Genomic DNA, 23,101 nt, shown 5'->3' on the forward strand with positions numbered 1-23,101 from the left:
TCTCTTCTTTACCTTGAGGGACCGTCGAAGGTGACCTTGCTTCGCCATCTTCAAATTTTGTGACAACTCTCCACATCCTAGGGAACGCTGTCTATCATTGCTGCTACATCTCGAGCTTTTCCTAGAATCATAGTGACAACCTTCACAATCATAGCGAATGTCGTCGAAGACCGCCTCATCACGAACCGCTCTTCTCAAATATAGGTGACAACTTCCACAATCTTAGCGAATGTCGTCGAAGATCGCCCATCTCGTGCTATCCTCTCAAATCTTGATGACAACTTCCACAATCTTAGCGAAGGTCGTCGAAGACCGCCTCATCACGAACCGCTCTTCTCAAATATAAGTGACAACTTCCACAATCTTAGTGAATGTCATCGAAGACCGCCTCATCACGAACCGCTATTCTCAAATATAGGTGACAACTTCCACAATCTTAGCGGGCATTGTCGAAGACCGCCTCATCTCGTGCTATCTTCTCAAATCAAGTGATAACCTTCACAATCTTAGCGAAAGCTATCAAAGACCGCTTCATCTTGAATCGTTCTTCTCAAATCTAAGTAATAGACTCTTTTAAATCTTAAAGCCCCCTGTTGAAGGCTTCGTCATCTCGAACCTTCAAATCATCTTCCATCCTAGGAAATCGTTGTGAACCGTTACTCCGGTGCTTGCGATGAGCCAATGCTTAGGCGCTTTAAGCTAAGTGAGACAATCTTTTGTCAGGTCGATCACTTATTGTTGATTGTAATCGAGCCGATTACTAAATCATGTCAAATTGCTTAGAGGGGCTAACTGGCGTGCCAAGGAACCCGAAATTTCTGTAAAAGGTCCGCATAATCCAATATGGGGCCACACATTCTGTCGCTGCACTGGCGCATGCCAGAACCTTCTGTCGCCGCGATATCGTTCTGTCGCCAGGCGACAAACCTTGTCGTTTGGCGACAGATTTCTTTTTCATTTCTACCGCTGCTGCTGCTGTTCATTGCTCGGTTTCACTCCAAACTTTCAATTTGGTCGTTTCCTTACGACCAAATCTGCTCAATTCTTTTGGAAATTAAAGCTCTTCATCTCCATATAATTTTGCTCAAACTTCTTTCATCTTGGAAAAGTTTCATACATCTATATTCGCGGTTTTTCGAAAAAATCCGGGAATATTCTTGCTCGCTGGAATGTACCTGCATCTATATTTCAGACTATAGGACTTTGCTTATTATTAGTATTTGTTTGTTATCTTAGGGTTGACCTAAGGTTTAGTGTTGCTTGACTCATTGATTTGACATGACTTAACTCAAATCGTTTGACACATGTGGCTTGGCATGACTCAAGGTGTGAACTCTGACTTAATGATGACTCAACTGCGTGTGACTCGTGTGTGCAGTCGACTCGATGTGTACATGACTCAAAAACAAAAAAATTTCCGTCATTTTTGTAGAGGGTACCGACTTTCCCGAAAAAGAAATAAGTGAAAAAGAATCTAAGTATTTGATGGTGCATGTTGAATGAGCTTAATCAAGTATATGCGTTCAATGTTGTCTCTCAAGGTGCAAGGAGTAATTCCTCCTAAACTATCTTAGTTGACTCGATTATGAAAGTATTCAGGTAACTTAGGCACGGAGGCTAAGCACTTCATACTTTGATACAATGATGGTTATAAGTGATGAGTGATGTGTGATATGACAAAGCATGCTTCAACGTTATGTTAAGATTTCATGACAAAAGGTTCCTAATTGGAAGTCTATTTGGTCATGTATCTGTGATGTGTGTGAAAGTGACACTAAAGTTAGGCTGCAAAGGCTAAGTGTATGGAAAAGTATTATTTAATAAGAGTCAAATAATGATGACTCTTAGGCTAGGTAGGCTAATGATGTAAGGATCAAGCCCCCAAGTCTAGCTCTAAGTAAAGGGATGAGCATTGGAGATCCCTTGATATGATCATGGTGTAAGTGTGTGAATGTGAAAATGAATGCATTTTTATTATGGCCGCACCTCAATATGAGGTTGCCTACGTATCCGTTAGGAATCAGGCCAAACGTAGCTCTAGCCGAACCTCGCACAAGTGTGTGTATACCTCAAAAAGGTCTTTTAAGGGTTGTAACGTGGTTAGGCTAAAGGTTAGAGAAGAAGGGGATAAAGGCTCAAGACCCTAGATAAGCCCCCAAGGTGTGCAACCTTGCTTTTGAATCTTTGTATTTTTTTATGCTTGAGGTTTCTCACTTTCTCACTTTTTCTTTTTTTTTTATTTGCTCTTCTTTTTTTTGCTTTTGCATTTTTCATATTCGCATTTTTTTTATAAGTGTGGGCAATCTCGATCATGCGGTCTATCACTCACTTGGCATTCATGTTTCTCAGGCACGGTACCGAGCACTCGATAAGAAACGCAATCTGAGACATGTTCTTATCAAAGAAATTTTTATATCCAAGACATTGGAACACTTGCTCTTTTGTACACTTTTATTATATTTTTTTTATTTTTATTTTACTCTTTTGAAATCACTCAAGCTTTCATATTTGGAACTTGCATAAGTTACACACCATCCCATCCCAAGGTTAGTAGATGTGGGTTGAAGAAAGGAAGGTTTATTGTTAGACGAGGCTCAAAGTGGTTTATCAAGAAAAGGATTATATATTTGAAGGGTGAAGATGATATGACATGGCTACAAGGGGTGCCTCAAATCATTGGTATACCTTGTGCTTAATTCAGCGTTTTTTTTTTTTTTTTTTTTTTGAATAATGCAATGCAATGATCATATGTGAGGGAAGAAATGCTCATTTTATTAAAGGGGAAAAAAAACCTATGTAATAAATCTAAAGAAGACAAAGGGTGCCTATGCTAGACTTATGAGGGAAAGGTTTGAAAAAAGAAGAAGAAAGCATGAAATATTAGTGAGAAGCTTGCCTTGTCTTTTGTCTCATCATTACTCTTTTTTTTTTCTTGTCAATCATATGACTCAAACTCGATTCAACATGCATAGATGGAGAAAGATCATGAAAGAATGAAGGGAATGATATGTGTGGAGAAAGTATGTGGAGAGTAGGAAGAAGATGTAGATGGAGAAAAATGGAAGAAATAGGAATAGAATGGACCCTAACTCAAATGACGGAAAAATCGACTCATGCATGAACCTAAGACATGGTCATGGTGACATGTACAAAGTGTGTGCTAAGACTAGTGAGTTAAGGTGACATGTTAAGACTTGTGTCATGACCATGTGGCTAGACAATGTGACTAGACTTAAGTAAAGACTAAGTTAAGACTTCACGTACGTGCATTAAACTGGACATGCTGTGGTATTTTAGTCATACCTTTTAATCCGTGATTCTGATTGGGACGAAACCAACGCCTAATTAAAGATAAAACTCAGGGCTACAGATCCATAGGTTGTACGACTCGTGGTTCTTTCTAGAACTCTGGCTATGACCAAAACAAGTTGACGCATGTGCAGTATACGGGAATAAAAATCCGGGTTGACTAAAAGGAACTATGACTCGACTTTAGGCTTGTTCATTAGTTCAAATTAATTAATTAATTAATTAAACAAAGTCCTTTAGTCATTGGTTAGTTTATTTAGTCTTAACCACAAGTCAAACAAACGGTTAACACATATATAGTAAATACAAGCAAGGGTGCACAAGTAGTTCACATAGTCACAAGATGAGTTTGCAACCTAACCATGGCTCTAGTTCTCTAAAGTTCGAGGATATGGGTTAAGTCAAAAAGGTCCATGGTTAAGAATCCATATGCATTGCACACAAGCCTACCGGGAGGGTTGGAGCGAATGGACAGGATTCCGCGAGTTCATGATGAAATCGAACTCGACTCCATGGTTTGGTGGATTCACAAACATTACACGTACCCAAATCTGAACTTTGCACATGATAGTGGAATATTCCATTGGGCAGGTGAAGCAGGAACCCCCAGAGGGTTATTTCCATATGTAGAACACATATGGGTTCAGAAAAGTGAGAAAATGACTCAATCAATAAGCAAAATCAAGCCAACAATGCTAGAAATGGTCAAAGCAAGAAGGCAGACCCCTGGCTCGGTATTGGAAGAACTTGGCGCCGGACTACAGGGACTGTCGCCGCAAAAAAGCTCCTGTCGCCAAGCGACAGAACTGTCGCCAAGCGACATAAACTTTTTACGGGCGACAAGCCCTGTTTTCTAGACGCTAGTTCCTACATGCCTTGGCAAGTTTCTGTGTTCTTCGAATTTTCCAGATTTCGCATCATCTTTTCGATTCTAGTCATGAAAGATATTTCTCAAATTTCCTACGTGTAAAATTCCTATGGATTGACTCATGGGGTGCTCCCATGAGGACCTTTTAATGCATATGACAATAATGTTAATCAAATCACGCACATGAAATACTTAGAATTTTTCGAGTCTCATCCGCTCATTCTAAATAATTGCCAAAATTAAATAAATTTCCGGAATATAAATAGAAATCCTCCCCAGTGAAGTCGCCAAAAACTATAGGGAATATTTCAAGCATTATGATAACCCCAAACTTGAACCCCACTGTGATCATACACTAAAGTACGGTGGCGTTCCAAAGGGAAAGACAAAGAGCAAAAAGAGTCGCCAACAAGTTTTAGGAACTTGTAAACCCAAAAGACAATCCAAAGGACCATCAACTACTCCATAAGATCTTGAACCAAACAGGGTCCGGGGATGAGGGTACGAATCCAATCTACAAAAGAAAGGACCCGCCCTATAAAATAGGCCTCTACTTTGTTCTGCTCGTATTCATGTGCGCTTTTCGAATAACATACAAACATTATATTAAACCTAACCTGCTTATCTATGTTGGTTGAATATTAATGCACAAATAAGACTATTATTGGCGATCACTTGAGTTAAAATCACATTAGCCTAAACCAAATTAATAATTATCTTATTAAGCGTGATTTCAAGTACAAATTCCCTTTAATAATCATAAAAGGTGTGATCAAGCAATAACAATAAAATATAAATAATATCAAGCAACATAATAATAAACAATAACAACGATGATAATAACATGATATAATAAAGCTTAAATATAATAGCAAGATCCTAGGCATGATACTAACAAGATTAATAACAAATCCTAGCATGTCACTAAGCAATAAAGATCAAAGCTTTAAACCTAACATGGTACTAACATGATATTAGAAAGGATAAAGGCACCCTAAACATGATACTAGAAAGCATAAAATAACATCCTAACATGATACTAGAAAGCATTAAAAGCATCCTAACATGATACTAGGAATATTAAATAATAAACAAATCTAAACATGCTTTCTACATTGAAAGAGAGTAATAAGATTACATACTTTGAAGCCTCGTACCTCTTTTTAATAACAAAATACACAAGTTAGTAAACTTCAATGAAAATAATAAACAATAATTAAAGAATTAAAGAATTAAATTGAAATCAAGTTAAATAAAGTTTTGACTAGTTTTGGACCAAACCCTCAGAAATTATCAACCTTTCACGTCTAGGGCGAAGGCAACTTCGAACTTGGTTAAGAGATTCAAGATCTTGTGAATGCGGAATATTGTGTTTGATAAAAGTTGGTTTAGAAAGAGAGAAAGAGAAATTAAGAATTAAGGAATAATTGAATGTGAATTGATTGTTGTGAATTGAGAAAATTAAAGAATAATTGAACGTGAATTCATGATTCTGAAAACAGGGAGTCGGACGCTATTTATAATGAAAATAACCCGGAAAAATCATAGAATTTGATAAGGAATAAAACTCCACGCTGTCGCCAGGAATTAACTCTGTCGCGACGCGACAATGTCTGTCGTGAGGCGACAGGGTCTGTCGCGCGGCGACAGACTTGTCGTTTGGCGACAACCTGTATTAGCGCGTTTTTCTTCATGCGGAATCCGATCTTTAATCAACTTGATCTACGGAATCCGTACAGAAGATAAAATATATATTTTTAAGATAATAAAACGATATTTTATTCCAAATAAAAATCTATTAAAGATAATTAATTATTAAATATAATAATATTAGAATTAAAAGGAACCTTCTAGAAACTTCTAGAAATTATAATTAATCCTAATAATATTAGGAATAATAATTAACATTGGGCCCTCCTCTAGATCATTGGGCCATATTTAAAATAATTAACCAGGCCCAATTTAGTATTTTGGCCATAACTTCCTCAATATTCATCGGAATTGATCTTATAGTATGTCGTTGGAAAGATCTCTTCGAGCCCCATCCAACTACACTATTATTGGACCTTAATTATGGACCAAACTAAACTAGTTCGGCTATTTTCAAATAAATAAAGTCATTTTCAAAAACAGAGAGAAAAGAATTTAATTAAAACTAAACCGCAACACTCGACTTTCAAACCACTTTCACCTAATTCGATAATAGCACAACGTGAAAGACATTCATCACTGGGTTTGGTTTTGGGGAGACACAATTTGGTGTCTACAACGGGGATATCAGATCACCCTGCCTTAAACCACGGGACGGGGCCACCAATCCAGAAATTTTCCCATTAATTTTAAAGGCAAAACTCACACTCGACAAGCAATCCAAAATCCGCCGAATTTAACTATCACAGAAACCCATTTTATACATCACCCGTTCTAAAAAAACTCCATTTAACTCTATCATACGCCTTTCTCATATCAAGTTTTAGAGCTATTGTCCCATCTTTCCCAACACCCTTTCTCTTCATGGTATGGAAAATCTCAAACGCTATAAGGGCATTGTCAGTGATTAACCTTTTCGGGATAAAAGCACTCTGATTTACAGATATAATTTTATCCAAGAAAGGTTTTTAATTTATTTGCTAGCGTTTTAGAGATAATCTTATAAAGCACATTACAACAACTTATGGGTCCAAATTCTGTCATATGTTTAGGATTTTCAACCTTTCAGAATTAAAACCACACAAGTTTTGTTAATATCATTCAAGCCACAAGACCCATCCCACCAAGTGTGCACAAAATGGACAACATCATTCCCAACAATATGCCAAAATTTCTGGAAAAATAAAGCATGCATACCATCGGGTCCGAGAGACTTATTAGGATGCATCTGAAAAAAAGCACATTTAACACTACAAGAATCAGGTCAAATAACGACGGAATGGTTCCGACGGACCTTAAAATCCGTCGGAAAAATCCATATTTCCGACGGATTTATTTTCCGTCGGATTATTCCGACGAATTTAAAAATTCCGTCGGAAATTTCCGACGGAAAAAAATTCGTCGGAATAATTGGAAGTTCCGACGGAATATTCCGTCGCAATAGGTCATTTCCGACGGAAAAATATTCCGTCGGAAATTTTCGACGGAAAAATCCGTCGGAAATTTTCGACGGAAAAATCCGTCAGAACTTGTAATTAAAAAAAAAAAAGAAAAAAAAAATATATATAACCTCCCAACCCTAAAATTCCTTCTATCCGCCCATTTTCTTTTTCCCTCACTTCTCTTTCTCTCTCCTCATCCCTCCTCCTTTCCGTTCTCTTTCTCTTTCTCTCTCCTCCATCCGCCCCTTCTCTCCTCCTTTCCGTTCTCTTTCTCCCTCCTCCTTTCCGTCCTCTTTCTCTCTCCTCCATCCGCCCCTTCCCTCCTCCTTTCCGTTCTCTTTCTCTTCTCGATCACCTATTTCTTCTATCACCACCACCAACAACATCACTGCCATCACCACCAACAACAACAACACCACCACAACCATCGTGCAACAATAACGACGATTGCAACAACACCGGCGACCACAACAACAACGGAGACCACAAGAAGAACGACGAGCACACAAGATCTATTTTAATTTGGGTTAGATTGTAGATCTAGTTTATTTTTATGTAATTGTAATGTTAATCTACAAATTTTATTAGATAATTGTATAATTATAATTTCCTTTAATTTTTGTGGTTTAATTATCGTTTTTTGGAATTTTCTTTATGAAATTCTTGTTTAATTTGTAGATCTAGTGGTTTTGAATTATTTGTATGGTATTTTTCGATTTTATTGTCTCAATTTTCGTTTTTTTGGGTTGATTTTCGATTATTGGGGTTTTTCTCGGTTTTTTTTCGCTAAGTTGTGTTTTTGGGGTTCATTTTTGGCGTGGTGGTGGTGTTTGAAGGTGGGAAGGGGTTGGTGTGAGTGTGGTGGTGTCGGTGGTGGTGTTTGAAGGTGGAATAGGGGCTGGTGTGGGTGTCGGTGGTGGTGTTTGAAGGTGGGATAGGGGCTGGTGTAGGGTCTGGTGTGCATGTGGGTGTCGGTGGTCTGGGGTCTGGTGTGGGGGCTGGTGTAGCCGTGTAGGTGTCGGTGGTGGTGTTTCGGTGTGCAGTGGGGTCTGGTGGTGTGGGGTGGTTACTGGTGATGTGGGCTGGTGGTGGGGGTGGTGGGAGGTTTTTTTTTTGTTTTTTTAAAATTATTTTCCGACGGAATTTCAGTCGCAACAAATTCGTTTACGACGGAAGTTTGCGACGGAACTTCACTAAAACCCAATTCCATGTCCTATGATATTATTTCCGTCGTAAATAAGGTTTACGACGGAAATTCCGTCGTGAAATGGCCATTTTCCTACGAAGGCTTTTCCGACAACCAGTTACGACGGAATTCCGTCGTAAACCTTATTTACGACGGATTTGACTTATGTTACGACGAAATTTCTTCAGCTGTCGGTTTATAGCTCAAAACAACATTCATTTCATCAGTGACAACATTCTCTATTCCCTCCAGTGCTTGCGTAAAATCAGTAGGAGCCTCTAAAGAAAATAATTTTTTGAAATATTTTGCAACAATTGCTTCCAGTTCCTTCTTATTTTGTTTCCAGACCCCATTCTCATCAAATAAACATGAGATACCATTCACCTGCCGACGGATACTAGCTTTGCGATGAAAAAAAGCCGTGTTCTTATCACCGTCTTTCAACTCGTTCACCCTAGCACGTGCATGCCAGTAAGATTCTTTTAATCTGTGCAAGTCATCAAGTTGGCTAGCTAACTTCGTGCACTCCTGTATCATAGCAGCATCCAGATCCCTCCCTTGCGCAACCTTCAACCTCTCCTCAACGTCTGCAATTTTCTTCTTTAAGGCCCCAAAAGTACGACCTGCCCAAGCAGCTAGGTTCTCAGCAGACCTAGCTAATCTAGTAGCCACATCTTCATTCAAACCACTAACCCATGAGTCCTCTACCACCTTCCCACATTCCTCGTTTGAGAGCCACATTGCCTCAAATCTAAATAATTTCTTGCCACCCCCTCTCTCATAGTAGTTGCTTGCCTTCAACATAATTGGAGCATGGTCCGAACGATAAATCGGGAAATGTCGAACTTCAAATCAGGGAAAGAGATCACACCACTCACCATCAGCTAAGAATCTATCCAATCTTTTATGAAAGTTTCAGGCGTAGTTCCCCTCTTCCAAGTAAAAATGCTCCCTTTGTAGCCTAGATCCCTCGTGCGACAGTCATCAATCGCCGAATGAAAATCATCAAGTAATCTCTTACTCCTAGGTACACCCCCCTCTTTTTCAGAGTGACTAGCAATTTCATTAAAGTCACCAAACATAATACAAGGCATCGATCTAACATTTTTAATCCAACGCATCATATCCCAAGTACGACATTTATTTTCCTGTTCTGGCCACCCATAAATCCCAATTGCTCTCCAACTCGGATTGTCGTTATGGTCACAAACATCTGCAATAAAATGGTGAATAGAATACGAACATAATTTAATATTCATATTTCTCCACCAAAAGCCCATCCCCCCAAAATTGCCATTACTGCTTATACAATACCATCCTGAAAACCACAAATACTGCGAACCTTTTCAAGTCTTCTTGCATCTATCATAGTTTCCATCAGGAAAACTATGTCCGGCCTCTCTCTCCAGCACCATTCCCGGAGAGCTTTAACCGTCCACGGGTTGGCCAACCCGTGACAGTTCCAACTTAATATTTTCATTGTTGTTCGAGGGGTTGGTCATCACCGTTCCCCTCTACTCGATTTTCACCGTCTCCGGTATGTAACAACAAGTCAACTCTCCTTCTCTTCTCATTAATAGAGTCATGTCCAGTCCCTGCATCTATACTACACTCATTATGGGTGCGTTTTTGCGGTTTAACATTTGTCACATTTGAGCCCTCATTGACCTCACAAACATTCCCCCTTCTCAATAGCTGGACTTTCTTCCTCCCACCTATTTCTGTTCCATAAGACTCCATTTTAATAACATTGCTTTCGCTTTCAACAGTCATTGCCCCATCATCTGTGCTGCTCTGCTCCTTCATGACATCAGTATTGTTGGGTACATTTACCCTCTGCACTTCAGTAGAACTCTCAATTGCTAACACCTCTTGTGGTCTTAAAACCTCTCTCTTCCATTGGTAGGATCAATCACCGGAACCATTTTGGTTCTCCTTTCTTCTGCTATGGTCTTCTCAGGAGGTGAAGGCGATAAGGCAAATATTAATTTTTGAGCTGCTCCAGGAGGCCCTAATTTTGTAACATTTGGATCATTATAGTTGCACTTACGTCGGACACCCCTAGTTGAGAAGTCTTGCACCTATTTTCTTTCCTTCTCCCATTCTATATCTTGCAACGGAGCCCTTTTTTTAGGAGAAGCCCTTAGCCATGGCCCATATTGGTAGACAACCTCTTTTTCAGAAGACAAGCACGTCTCCTTCTCTTGGCATTCTCGTTCTGTTTGATCAATTCTGCCACAAAAGAAACAGAATTCCACCAATCTTTCATACTTGATATCAATCCACTTCCTTGATGAATTTCCGGCTGCAATGAACAATCCTCTTCAAAGCGGTTTCTTAATGTCTAAATTAACTTTTATTCTCATAGCAGCCCCCCACCTCAAAGGATCAGTGTCATCCATCTCTAAGAATCCCCCCAGGGATTCACCAATTTCCTTCATCACCGCAACTTGCCTTCGATTGAAAGGCACATCAAGAAGTCGAATCCAAATTGCCGAATGAGTAAAATTGATCTTAGATGGCTGTTCTCCTCCACATAATTCTTTCAGCACTAACAACTTATCATCAAAAAACCACGGGCATCCCTTAAGCACCCTCTCTTTATCTTCTTCGCAAAAGAACTGGAAGACGAATAAGTTCATCTCCACCATTCTAATAGCAGCTTTGTCCTTCAATCTCCATATTATTGTTCTTTTCATGGCTTCGATATTGTAAGGTTTGACAGTCCAAAGCTTTCCAACCAGGGTTAATTGTAGCAAATTGGTCGCACAAACATCAGAATTTTCCTCAATATTTTCCCCCACAATCACCCCCTCCTCCTCTGTAAGTTGAAAATTTTCAAAATCTTTCACTAAGTATGACTCCATACTAGTAATCACAATGATCTAAGCACACAAAAGATGATGAACGAAAAGAATTCGATCAATAAATACACGAGAAACCGTAAACCCTAGGTAAGGACTCACGACACCCTACTCTAGGGACTTAACCGCTCTCTCCGTTAACTTCCTAGCACCTATTATTTTTTTTAAATTTATTTAATCGCCTATTTGAATTTTTTTTTATTTAAAGAAAATTTACCTATCGCAACCCTTTAAAGTTTGTATTTTGTAAATTACAGCCATTTAAAAAAAAATAAAAAATTGCAAATTACAGCCATTTGTATTTTGTAAGTTTGTATGCTTTAATGAATTGGACTCTTTAGAGTATTTTATAGGTGAAATGTAATTTGGGGCTTTTTAAAATGGAAGCTTCAATATTGTTCAAAGTGTTAGTTATGCCCTGGTATTACTACGTAGTAACCAGATGATCGATAAAAGATGATTATGTTTTCTTAGCTCTCTTAAATGGATATAAAAAGTAGCATAAATATCTTTATTAAATTATAATTTAAGTATAGATATTATGAAAATCGTTTAACTCTCAAAAAATTGTTTTGATATTATGAAAATGCCTAGATATCACAATTGTGTGCTCTTTGATACCTCCAATTGTTGTATCTATATCTATACAAAATATAAGTTTCAAGTTTACTCTTTCTTATCAGATTAGCTTCTTTAATTTATCCGTTGAGTTCCCTCCCTATGATACTATGATATGCTCTATATAAATAGATAGTTACATGGCTGTTTAACCATGCATTGCATGCTTTGTGGGTTGAGGAGGGAGGAGGAGGAAGGAGGGGGCAGTAGGTGGAGGGAGATTAAATAATTAGTGAATTGGAGTAGTAAAATGAATTTTCCTCAATCTTCTTCTGGTCTGAAGGGTAAAAAGTAACACAACGGAGGTAGGGAGAAAATGATGACAAATCTCAAATTTTGGGATAACAAAAGGGCCTTTTTTTTTTGGAGTTGCCTCTATTGGTATGTTGTTGGTTTTTATTCCAAGCCAACATAATAATCAGGTGCTAATTTTTAATGTTAATGCCCTTAATTTTCTTACTAATTACAGTTGTATTCACTTGGTTTGGGGTAAATCATTATATAAAATAGACATATCACTTAGCGTGGGGTTTACATTCAAAAAAAAAGTTATGTTTTAAATATTTAGTTCGAATAGTACGAACCCACAAATTATTATGATCTGAGATTATTTTCCAACCTAACTTAAATTACCAAGAAGCAGAGTTGATTGCTTTAGTTTTCCTTAAACCTAATCCCCCTTGACTTTTGGGTTGACAAATTTTGTCCCAAGAAATCATGGGTAGGCTATTCTTATCCTGAGATTGTGTCCAAAAAAAAATTACGGTTAATTTGATCCAAATTAGGAAGATGCAAAATAGTCACGCACAAATATCCATTCCAATAATAGGCCAATAGTATTCATTGGACACCGTGTCAAACACCGACATTCGTGGGACACACGACGATACGTCTCGGACCGTATCCTACTATTGTAGCGGTTGTTCAACTTTTTTTAATAAGAAAATATAAGTAAAGTAAGATAAATAAGCTAATTGTGGGTTGGAGGTTAGCTACCTTGGTAAAGCCGGAAGCTCATAATGTCGGAGGTTCCAGTGTCGACTAAGTTCATGTATTGGTCAAAACTCTCTAGTTAAATAATAATTATTGCGAAGTATAGTAGGCTATTAAACTAAAAAGTTCATTTGTTTTGATATATAAGTAGTAGAGTTGTGATAACTAGTACCGCTAAAATCATTAATCGAAAAACAAGTGATTATTACTCTTAATTATAAAACGTCAATGTTTAATATTTCCTTTAGTAGTACTAATAATATCATCAGTTGTATATTAAACAGTGTTGGTAATATTATTGGAAGTTTCAGCTGTAGTATAAAGAGTCCCACTAGTATTGTATAAAAGTCAAATAAAAAAAAGGACCACTTGTTATATACTAGGTTACATGGACACTTCATCCAAATGCCGTGTCGGACACCGTGTCAGACACCGACACTCGTGGGACACACGACGATACGTCTCGCATCGTATCCTACTATTATAGGGGTTATTCAACTTTTTTTAATAAGAAAATTTAAGCAAAGTAAAAAAAAAAAAAAAAACTAATTGTTAAATAATATGAGTGCCTTCATATATAGTATGATCTAATAAGATGACGGAATGACAAATATATGGTTAAATTCTTTTTTAAAAAATATATGATATGAATTTTAACATTCCGCAGCCATGTCCCTTATTTTAAGATAGACGTTTTCTCGTATCCATATCATATATATATACCCGTATCCGTGTCACTACCCGTTCTTGCGTAACCTAGCTAGGTTGTGTATATGCATTAGCCTCCGTTTGGAAGCCCCGGGCCCAAAACCGTTTGAACTTGTCGGGTTAAGCTTGACCCCAAACCAACCAAACTTGACCGCACAACTCCATTTTTCCAAAAATAACGAAATTACAGTGATTTTTATTCTCTCGCCATTACAGTACAGTAAACTTCATCGCCGATCAACAATGAGTGGCGCCGGAGATTCTTCTCGGGAGCCGTTGTTGAGCAACGTTAGAGCTAAAGTTTCTTCACTTACCTCCTGTCTTCGTTTCAGAAGAGCTCGTTCTCCCGTTCTCCCCGTGGTGGCACCACCTTCTCCGAGCGCTGCGCAAATTCGGAAGACTAAAACTGCATTTGGAACCATTTCACAACTCGCCGGATTGATTTTCGGCATTGCAGCGTTCAGTGGCGCAATGGCAACAATCTTCAAACTGACGAATGAGAAAATAACTGAGGTAATTACAATTTTAATTTAAGTAAAATAATAATAATAACAATAATAATAATAATAACATTAAATTATTTAATATTTATTAAAGTGATATAAAATTATGATTAATTAATCAATATCAATACTATATGAGTCAATAATGTTCAATATAATATATACGTAATTTCATGTAATTTGTTAATTTTTAAATAATTATAATACTTTATTTATTTCAAATTGGGTAAAAACCATAAACATATTAATTCATCATATGATCCTTTCAACAAATTATATCCTCAATTATCTAAAAAAAACAACTAAAACCTTGGAAAAGTCCAGCACACGCACAAGCATTGCCATGGAAAACACACTAACGTCAACATTAACAATCAATTACAGCATTATCAAAAATAAATCAATTACCGGTTTTAAATGGATGTCAGCAAGCTTCAATATAGCCAAAATCGCCTCGAAATAGCCGCCGCACCCATCGAGAGCAAAAAGATATGAGAAACGGCGCCAAGCATCTCTTTGGTTTCCTTGACACCGGCGGGGTTAATCGCTTCGGGGGGAGGTTCGCTCCACCCGCGACAAGGCTGAAGTAACGGTTGACTCATGGCGACTGGAGAGTAGAGGAGTTAGGGATCCGATTGCTGGAGAATAATTGTCGGTTAGGGTTCTCAATGAGAGTGAGAGACTGAGAGTGAGTGGTGTTTGGAATTTCGAGTAAGCAAGTTTCTCTCACAAGGGTATAATCGTCCTGTTGGAAATATAGTAAGGGTATTTGGAGAAGGGGGGATCATTTAAAGTCACGTGCGTGGTCACGTGCCCGGGGTCAATGCCGGAATATTAAGTCAATGTCCGAAAGTTGATCCGGGTGGTCTTAGACAACAAAATTTTGTATTCAGGTGGTCTTAGGCAACATATTTTTAAGTGGGTGGTTTTCGACAAAAAACAGTATTTGACGGGTAGTTTTACATAAAATTTTCAATATTTAATAATAGGAAAATTTAAATGAAATGTAGAGTGCCACTTGTTATTTATGTTTTTCAATTTTTATTTTTTATTTTTTTAATACTACCCGTGCAAAATGCGTGGGATATATATTATATTCGAAAGATATTAAATCTATAATATAAGAAATAATATATTTCAAATACGGAAAGTTGATTTTAATGTAGTAGCTTATGTCCTGTTCTTTTGAGCTCGTGTGGTTTGTTATGCTAAAATCTGCTGTACTCGACTAAACTCTACTGTGCTACGCTAAAATATGGTGTCATCTGCTCTGCTAAAATTTGATGTTCCCAGCTTTGCTTAGAGGCTCAAAAGAACAAGACTTTACTCTTATATGTCGGTGGCCACGCAATCAATGTGGGCATGTGGGCTAGCTATATATTATGAAGGTTACTTTGTCAGAGCTATAGAGGTTACCCGTTTAGTGTTATAGGGGTTATTCGATTGGTGTCATAGGGGTTATTCCATCAGCGCTAGCTATAGGAGTTACTTTGTTATTTTATAAGTAGCTATTCGATGAGGCTAGTTATGCAAAAAGCGTGTTATATTTTTTTTTTCCGGTTTTATGATTAGAGAAGTGGAAGTTGTTTGGAGGATATTCCCCCAAAAAAAGCATATAATTGAAGGGTTGGGGATTTTGAGTGTTACTAGTTGAGCAACACGCACGTTAGCCCAAAATGATATTATTTGGTTATTGCTACTTTTTTTTTTTTTTTTTTTTTGAAGAAGAATTGGTTATTGCTACTTTAATCATCTTTAATAAAACCATGAAAAATAAAACTAAAAACTATATAAAAAATACTCCCTCCGTGTTTTTTTAAGTGTTACACTTACCAAATCCGGCCGTATTTTAATAAGTGTTACACTTTCTTTTTTGGCAAAAAGCTATATTAAAATATTATGGGCCTGTTTGATGGTAGCGTTTTGACTAGGTTAAAACACTAGTAGGTATACTTAGTAGTGTTTGGCAAGGTAGCGGTGTAAATAGCGGGTAGTGGTAGAGGTAGTGGTTGGATAGATTTTCACAAACGTTAAGATAACAAGCGTTTATCCCACAAAAGTAGCGGTGCATCTCTCTGACTTTTTCTTATTCATCACGTCAAAAAACTTTTTTAAATTTCTCATCCAAATTCCTCCATCATCAAAGTTCCATCTCCTATCAAATTCCTCCATCATCAAAGTTCTCTTGATCACCAATTATCAATTTATCATTGTTCAAATAAGAATTCTCTCCTTAAATATATCCCTTGTTTGTTTGAATTTTTATTTTTTTATTCTGAGAATTTTTTTTTTTGAATTGATGATATGATTTTGTATTCTTTAATTCGTCTTTTGGGTATTTGGAATTAAATATGTTTATGTAATTTACACAATATGATAAATTAGAGCCTTTGGTGAAATTTTGATAGAATTTATTCCCATATTTTCGAGTGTTATAATTATTATTAGATTTGTTTTTGCCACTACCAATTATTCAAGATTATGCTAATTTTTTCAATATATGGTCTTTGTGATTATTGATTTGTCGGTCATAGCTATTTAAGGTTTTAGAAGTTATTATTCTAATGGTTAATTAACTCCTATGTTCTGACCTCATATCTTAGAATTTATGGTCAAACAAAGCAAGCTCACTTAGTCGCTAGAATTGTGCCTAATGGTGGGGTTAGTCTGACTTTTATTTTAGCTTTAATTACTTTAAGTACTTTCCTTCCTTTGCTTATTTTGCTCTAAGATTAGTTAGTTTGGTTGATTTAGTTTTCTTCCAACAGTTGGTCTGTATATTTGCTAATTTTACTCCACTAGCAATATGCCAGATTTTTTTGGGCTACTTCTTGAACATCTTTTGGGTTTTTCCCATAATGTAATATAATGTAATTAGATTTTATGTGCTTGGTGGTTAGATGGCCTCATCATCGAATAAAAAAAGAATAACAAAGGAAACACGGGGCGGTGAAACACGGGGTAGTGAAACACGGGGCGGTAGTTTTAAGTGGAGTGACGAGGATTCAATCACCCTATGTGATGTTTGTCTTACATTTATAAAGGAAAATGGGAAGGCATAATTTTTTAGGTGGAAGGAAATTCAAACAGATGTCGAACAAAAAATTGGTCGTGAATTAAGTAATTCAAATACTTGCAAGAACAAATATGATACAATGAGAAAAGATTGACGTCATTGGAAAAGCTTAAAACAATCAGAGACGGGTATAGGATGGGATCCAAAGTCAGGAAAAATTGACGCTACAAATGAATGGTGGCAAAGAAAAATCAAGGTGTGTAAAATTCATAATTTAATTTATTATATAATCTTCATATTAACAATTATAGTATGAAATTATGTTTAATAACATTTTAATTTTTATAATAATTTAATGTAGGAAAATTCAGAATTCCAAAAGTTTGGCTAAGGGGTGTAAACTTGGAGCTTGAACAAAAGTGGGAACAATTGTTTGGAGATTCTTATGCAACAGTAGAGAATGTTTTTGTGCCCTCAATAGACCCCATAGAAGATCTGACCATACAAAATGACAATTTAGAGGAAGGGAACTTTGAAATTGATGGTGGCAATACCTATTTTTCAAGTGACCAATATGCTCAAGATTTACTTAATGATGACGATAATTTTTTTCAACATTTTATAGAGCAAGCACGTAATGATACTAACTTAGGTAGTTCAGGAAGTAGGTCATCACAAGTGACTAGTGAAGCTGTAAACAATGACACTCGTCCTTCTAATAAGATTCAAAAAAAGCCTCCATTAAAGTCTAATAGTGGTCAAGTGAAACGTACAAGAAGACAATCAGCAGGATCTGCAATGATATCTAAGGGAATTATTGAAATGACATAATGTGTTAAACAAATTAGTCAAAGTAGTACATCAAATGTGTCCACGATTTCTGCAGCAATGAATACCATAAGTCGTATGGTGGAAAATGAGTATTTGGAGAAACATAGTGAGTTTTGGTGCTTTGCTACTACTGTCATTGGAGATGCAACTAAAAGAGAGATTTTTTTTAGTATGGAGGATGATGATAGCAGAGCTAAGTGGTTAGAATATCTATATATTAAGGGTAATAACTAGGACTAGTTTAGAAAAGAAAAATGTTTTTTTGTTTGCTCTAGTGGTAAAATAAAAATGTAGATTTATTTTATGTGAAATATTTGGATTATTTGTGTTATGTATGTTTTTCCTAGAGAAATTTTTCAGTACTTTTTACGATAGTTTTATTCATGATTTATTTTTATAATTGGCAGGTTTGTTATTAATATGGATATTGATGAGGAAAGAATGCGCAAACTTTGGATTGCAATTGCATTTACAATATATTTGATGTCTATATATTTTTATAAATACATATATAAAGAACCATGCATGACTTCAATTCTAATAGGAGAGATGTGGGTAAAAGAAATGTTGATTGGCAATCCTATTCGATGTGTCAATGCATTTAGAATGGAGCCACAATTATTTTTAAGATTATGTAATGATCTATCATCGAAATATGGTCTGAAATCTAGTTGCAATATGTCTATTCACGAGAAAGTTGGCATTTTTTTATATGCAATTGGTGCCTCAAATAGAGTTCTTGGTGAGCGTTTTCAACGTTCTGGTGAAACTATAAGTAGGGCATTTCATGATGTCCTCAATTCAATTGCTTGTCGAAAATTCAAGGGGCTTGCATATGATATTATAAGACCATATGATCCAACTTTTACACATGTGCCGGCAAAAATAACAACAGATGCAAGATATATGCCTTATTTTAAGGTAATTTTTTTTCTTTATTTTGTAGTGTTGTCATTAAATTATGTTAAGTTTTGATATGAAAGACTAATATTGATTGTATTTCAGGATTGTATTGGATGTATTGATGGTACACATATAGAGGCATGTATACTAGAGGCTCTACAAATGCCTTATAGAGGAAGAAAAGGAATTCCTACATTTAATGTATTAGCTGCCTGTGATTTTGATATGTGTTTCACGTTTGTATCAGCGGGTTGGGAAGGTTCCGCGCATGATACTCGTGTATTTCTTCATGCAATTGAATCTCCAGCTTTTAAGGTTCCTAAACCACCTGAAGGTGTGCATAATTCTTTGAAATTATAGTATATATTATCTTTAGGTAATTAATTAGGTAGTTTATGTTAATATTATTTATATTGTGAATTTGTGATAGGTAAGTACTATTTGGCCGACAAAGGGTATCCGGATCGAAAAGGTTATCTTGTACCATATTCGAAGACAAGATACCATAAGTCACAATTTGAAAACGAGCCTCCAAAAAATGAGCGTGAAACTTTTAATCGTTGGCACTCATCTCTTCGAAGTTGCATTGAGAGATGTTTCGGAGTTTTGAAGCAAAGGTGGAAGATACTAAGAAGTATGCCACAATTTAGCATTGAGACACAAATACGGATTGTGGTTGCAACATTTGCATGCACTACATAACTATATTCGAATAAATTCTCCAGAAGATCCCCTTTTTCGAGTGTTAGAGAATTATCCTAATTTTATACCTTCATGTGAGCTTCCTGATGTCCGTGTTACTCCCCAAGGTCAAAATGGCAGAGAAAGCTGCACTGAAATGAAAATCATTCGTGACAAAATAGCAGCTGCTTTATGGAAGGCGAGAAATGAGAGACGTCGATTATTATAAGAAACACTAGTATTCTCTTTATTATTATTATTATTATTATTATTATATCAGAAAAAACCTACAAAGTCAATCAATTTACAAGAAATTAGTGGGGAGCCGAGATACAATCTGGGCCCCCACCCCTCTAGCTATAGCGAACCCGATCCTGCTGAAGATGTGAGCTGCCGCACGAGCACCAATATCCTGAGTCTTAGCGAACGCCTGAACCCGCTTTAGCAACGCAATAGCATCCTTCTCTAATTCCCCCAACGAAGAAAAGGAGAAAGGAAGAAAACCGTAGCCAATAGCCCTGCAACGCGCCCCATACTTGTCCCGCTTCCGCTGAGCCGCCGTAGACACAACACGACCAGGAACAAAGTCAGACAACCCCGATTGTGTCAAAGGTGAAGATCCCGTCAAGTCAACACATACATCAAGGCCTCTATCCCAGGAATAAAGCAACATATCTGCTGGTCGAAGAGCCCCGTCGTTCCCTCCAGTCAACCCAACGTTAACCTCTTTTCGAGCAGAAATCCCAGACCGAAAACAAATATCAACAAGGGTATCACGAACAACGTTGTGCCGATGTTTAATACCCACCATCCCAGCACAAGACACTGCATGATCCCCATAGATATCCCCATCAAAAACCCTTGAGCAGGCAGAACACGGTGTTGAAATGGAGAACAAAGGAACACCCAACTTGTAGCAAAGAACACTACGGTAAGTCTTACCATTCATAGTCTGACCCAAACCCGATATCGGAACTGCCCGCAACCAGGGCGAAGAGTGATCCCCCTGTTGGGACTTCCATAAGGCAACCTGACGCGCAGATAAGGAGAAAGTGGAATCTGCAGATGCAGTGACCTTCGTGAAATATATATCTGCCAATTTTTTCATGAGTTTGGGGGCAGCGATCTCACTAGGGTTACTCATAAGGTCAGTCTCCACAGTCCTGTTAAAAAGACTAAGAGCACCATCGAATGCCGGTCCCGGACCAACAATACCAGAATTGCTAAGAAGCGTAGCCTGAAGACCAGAAGACTGTAGACGCGACGCAAGGAAAGCATAATGTCGAACATCACCCGCCGAATAGACACCCAAACCACCATAAGAAAAAGGTAAGGTGGCAAGTCGCCATTGCCAATCACCAAAACCAGGTCCCGAAGCAGTAACAATGCGCTCCAAAGAAACTCGAAGGGCCACATCAAAAGAAACCTGTGTCGTTTCAAAAAGACGAGGAGGACAAGTGCGCATAGCAAAGTACAATTTCGAAACCCCAATACACGCACGAAGAAGCAACAACTCGCATTGGGGATCATCGAGCATAGCAATAGCATCCATTAGCACAATGGTCTTCGACACTCTCTGCGTAACAAGCTCACCACAGAAAGAGGAATCAGCACTGACAGGACCACCCAGCAACTTAACGCCATGGACAGGACGACCAATATCTGGAGGAAAGACATCCACGAGACGGCTACGAGGGTCCTCCGAGGGCCAAAATCTTCCGTTTTTTCAACATTGACATGGAGTCCGAGACGAGGTCCCTCAGCCAAAATCAACTCCAAAACCTTTTTTACCACTAAGGTGTCACCAATAATAGTGCCGTCATCTAAATACCAAGCCTGCAAACATAAATCAAAAGAATCCCTGATTTGGCACACTAACGGATGAAGAACTAAAGCAAAAGGCAAAGGGCCTAGAGGATCACCCTGCTGCACCCCCTGACATGACCATAAGGTATGCTCCCCGTAAAACAACCTGGCTGGAGTAGAGTAACAGAATTCAACCCATCGCGAGAGAGCTGGACAACGGAGACGAACCTCACGTAACAAAGCCGAACGGTATACCAAATTAAATGCATTCTGGAAATCCACCAGCAACATTGAAAGGCCAAATTCACTACCACGAGCCTCAACCAAACGATTAACAGCATGAAGAATTGCCTCACCACCCGCCGGCACCCCGACACCAAACTGAAGACCTCTTAGATAGCTACCCAAACACGGACCAATCAAAGCAGCCCCAACCTTTGAAACCAGACGCCTCCAAACGGTACCCACCGCAATAGGCCGAATACCACCACTAGGCTTAACAAGAGGCGTAAGAGGAGCACTAGCAATATATTCTCCCAACGCAGCAGGACATTTCCCAGCGAGAAAAAGATTAACCACCTGCGTAATAGAGGCCACCAACTCATCTGAAATAGCAACTGCAGCACCACTCAAACAATCCATAAGGTGTTGAGCACGCAAGCCGTCTCTACCGCATGACGTACCTCGCGGAAAACCCCTAATCTGATCCAAAACAACAGCAGGAGTAGCAATAAGGTGCTGATCAATGGGAACATCAGGTAAGATAGGAGCCGGAAAAGAAGGGTGCTTAGCTTGCAAATCTGCAAGAGTAGCGTCATTGTAAGGGGCAAGACTAGAAGACGAAAGAACCTTAACAGCAGCAGTGTAATGCCCGTTAGAAATCTTTCTCTTACACTGCTTAATATTACGCTCAGACAAATCAACGTCCTCATCAGCATCCAATAAAGGCGGAGACACATCAGCCAACGTGTCACGCACAAGTTGCACAGAACCACCAGGCTCACACCAAGAACGAATAGCAGAGGTGATACTCTCTTCCTGCCGCTGACGCCTGATCCCCGAAGAACACTCTCGGCTACTCCTCGGAGAAAAGGTTTTAAGGACACAAAGAGGCAACACAAGCAATTGAACCCAACAAGAGATGTCACCAGGTTGACAAATCACCTTATCAAGGGCCCCTTTGAGAACCCGAGAAAAACCCAATCGACACTTAGGAGGAATAAATTTCACCGAACGAAACCGCTTAGATAGCAGACTATCAAGAAGAGCAACATCAAAAGCAAATTGAGGCTCACGAGGCACACCTGAAACAAGATCAAATACCACCGAAGGACCCTGCGGTTTTGTAAAACCATAAAGAACAAAACTCACAACACCATCCCCAGAATCAGGAGGGGCCACAAAATTATTAGGACCAGGACCATGCCGACACTTCGTACGAAGAGTATGCATCTTGAAACACTCCCCACAAAGCCAAATGCCCATACGACGAAAGGTAGACTCCGCCTCCAAGAAAATAGCCAAATTAGAAGAAAGAGAGTGCCGGGTCAAATCCCGCGCACTTGCACACCAATGACGATCACGGAGATGAGTAAGCAAAGAGGTCTTTGTGAGCCCATTACCCCGGCCATCACAACACCCATTAAGACCCACAAATGGGCAATGGAACGGAACAATAGGAGGCATAACACCCACGAGAAGATCGCCAAAACTGCACACCCAA

General features: G+C 38.2%; 1 protein-coding gene across 1 annotated transcript; it reads right to left on the reverse strand.

Moving 5' to 3' along the window:
- Nucleotides 1-9,339: 9,339 nt before the first annotated feature.
- Nucleotides 9,340-9,935, reverse strand: LOC145571315 (uncharacterized). The gene is made up of 2 exons (XM_081630372.1): nucleotides 9,770-9,935; nucleotides 9,340-9,668 (listed from the first exon to the last, which is right to left on the reverse strand). Exons 1-2 carry the CDS (start codon nucleotides 9,933-9,935, stop codon nucleotides 9,340-9,342), a joined length of 495 nt encoding a protein of 164 aa, XP_081486498.1.
- Between the last annotated feature and the right edge of the window lie 13,166 nt (nucleotides 9,936-23,101).

Source organism: Chenopodium album, chromosome 12, assembly GCF_948465745.1.
Source record: "Chenopodium album chromosome 12, dcCheAlbu1.1, whole genome shotgun sequence".
Taxonomy (NCBI): domain Eukaryota; kingdom Viridiplantae; phylum Streptophyta; class Magnoliopsida; order Caryophyllales; family Amaranthaceae; genus Chenopodium; species Chenopodium album.

Coding starts and splice junctions, on each gene's coding strand:
- LOC145571315 (XM_081630372.1), bottom strand. CDS start 9,935: ATGAAAATATTAAGTTGGAACTGTCACGGGTTGGCCAACCCGTGGACG. Junction 9,669..9,769: donor TATTTGTGGTTTTCAGGATG/GTATTGTATAAG, acceptor ATTTTATTGCAG/ATGTTTGTGACCATAACGAC.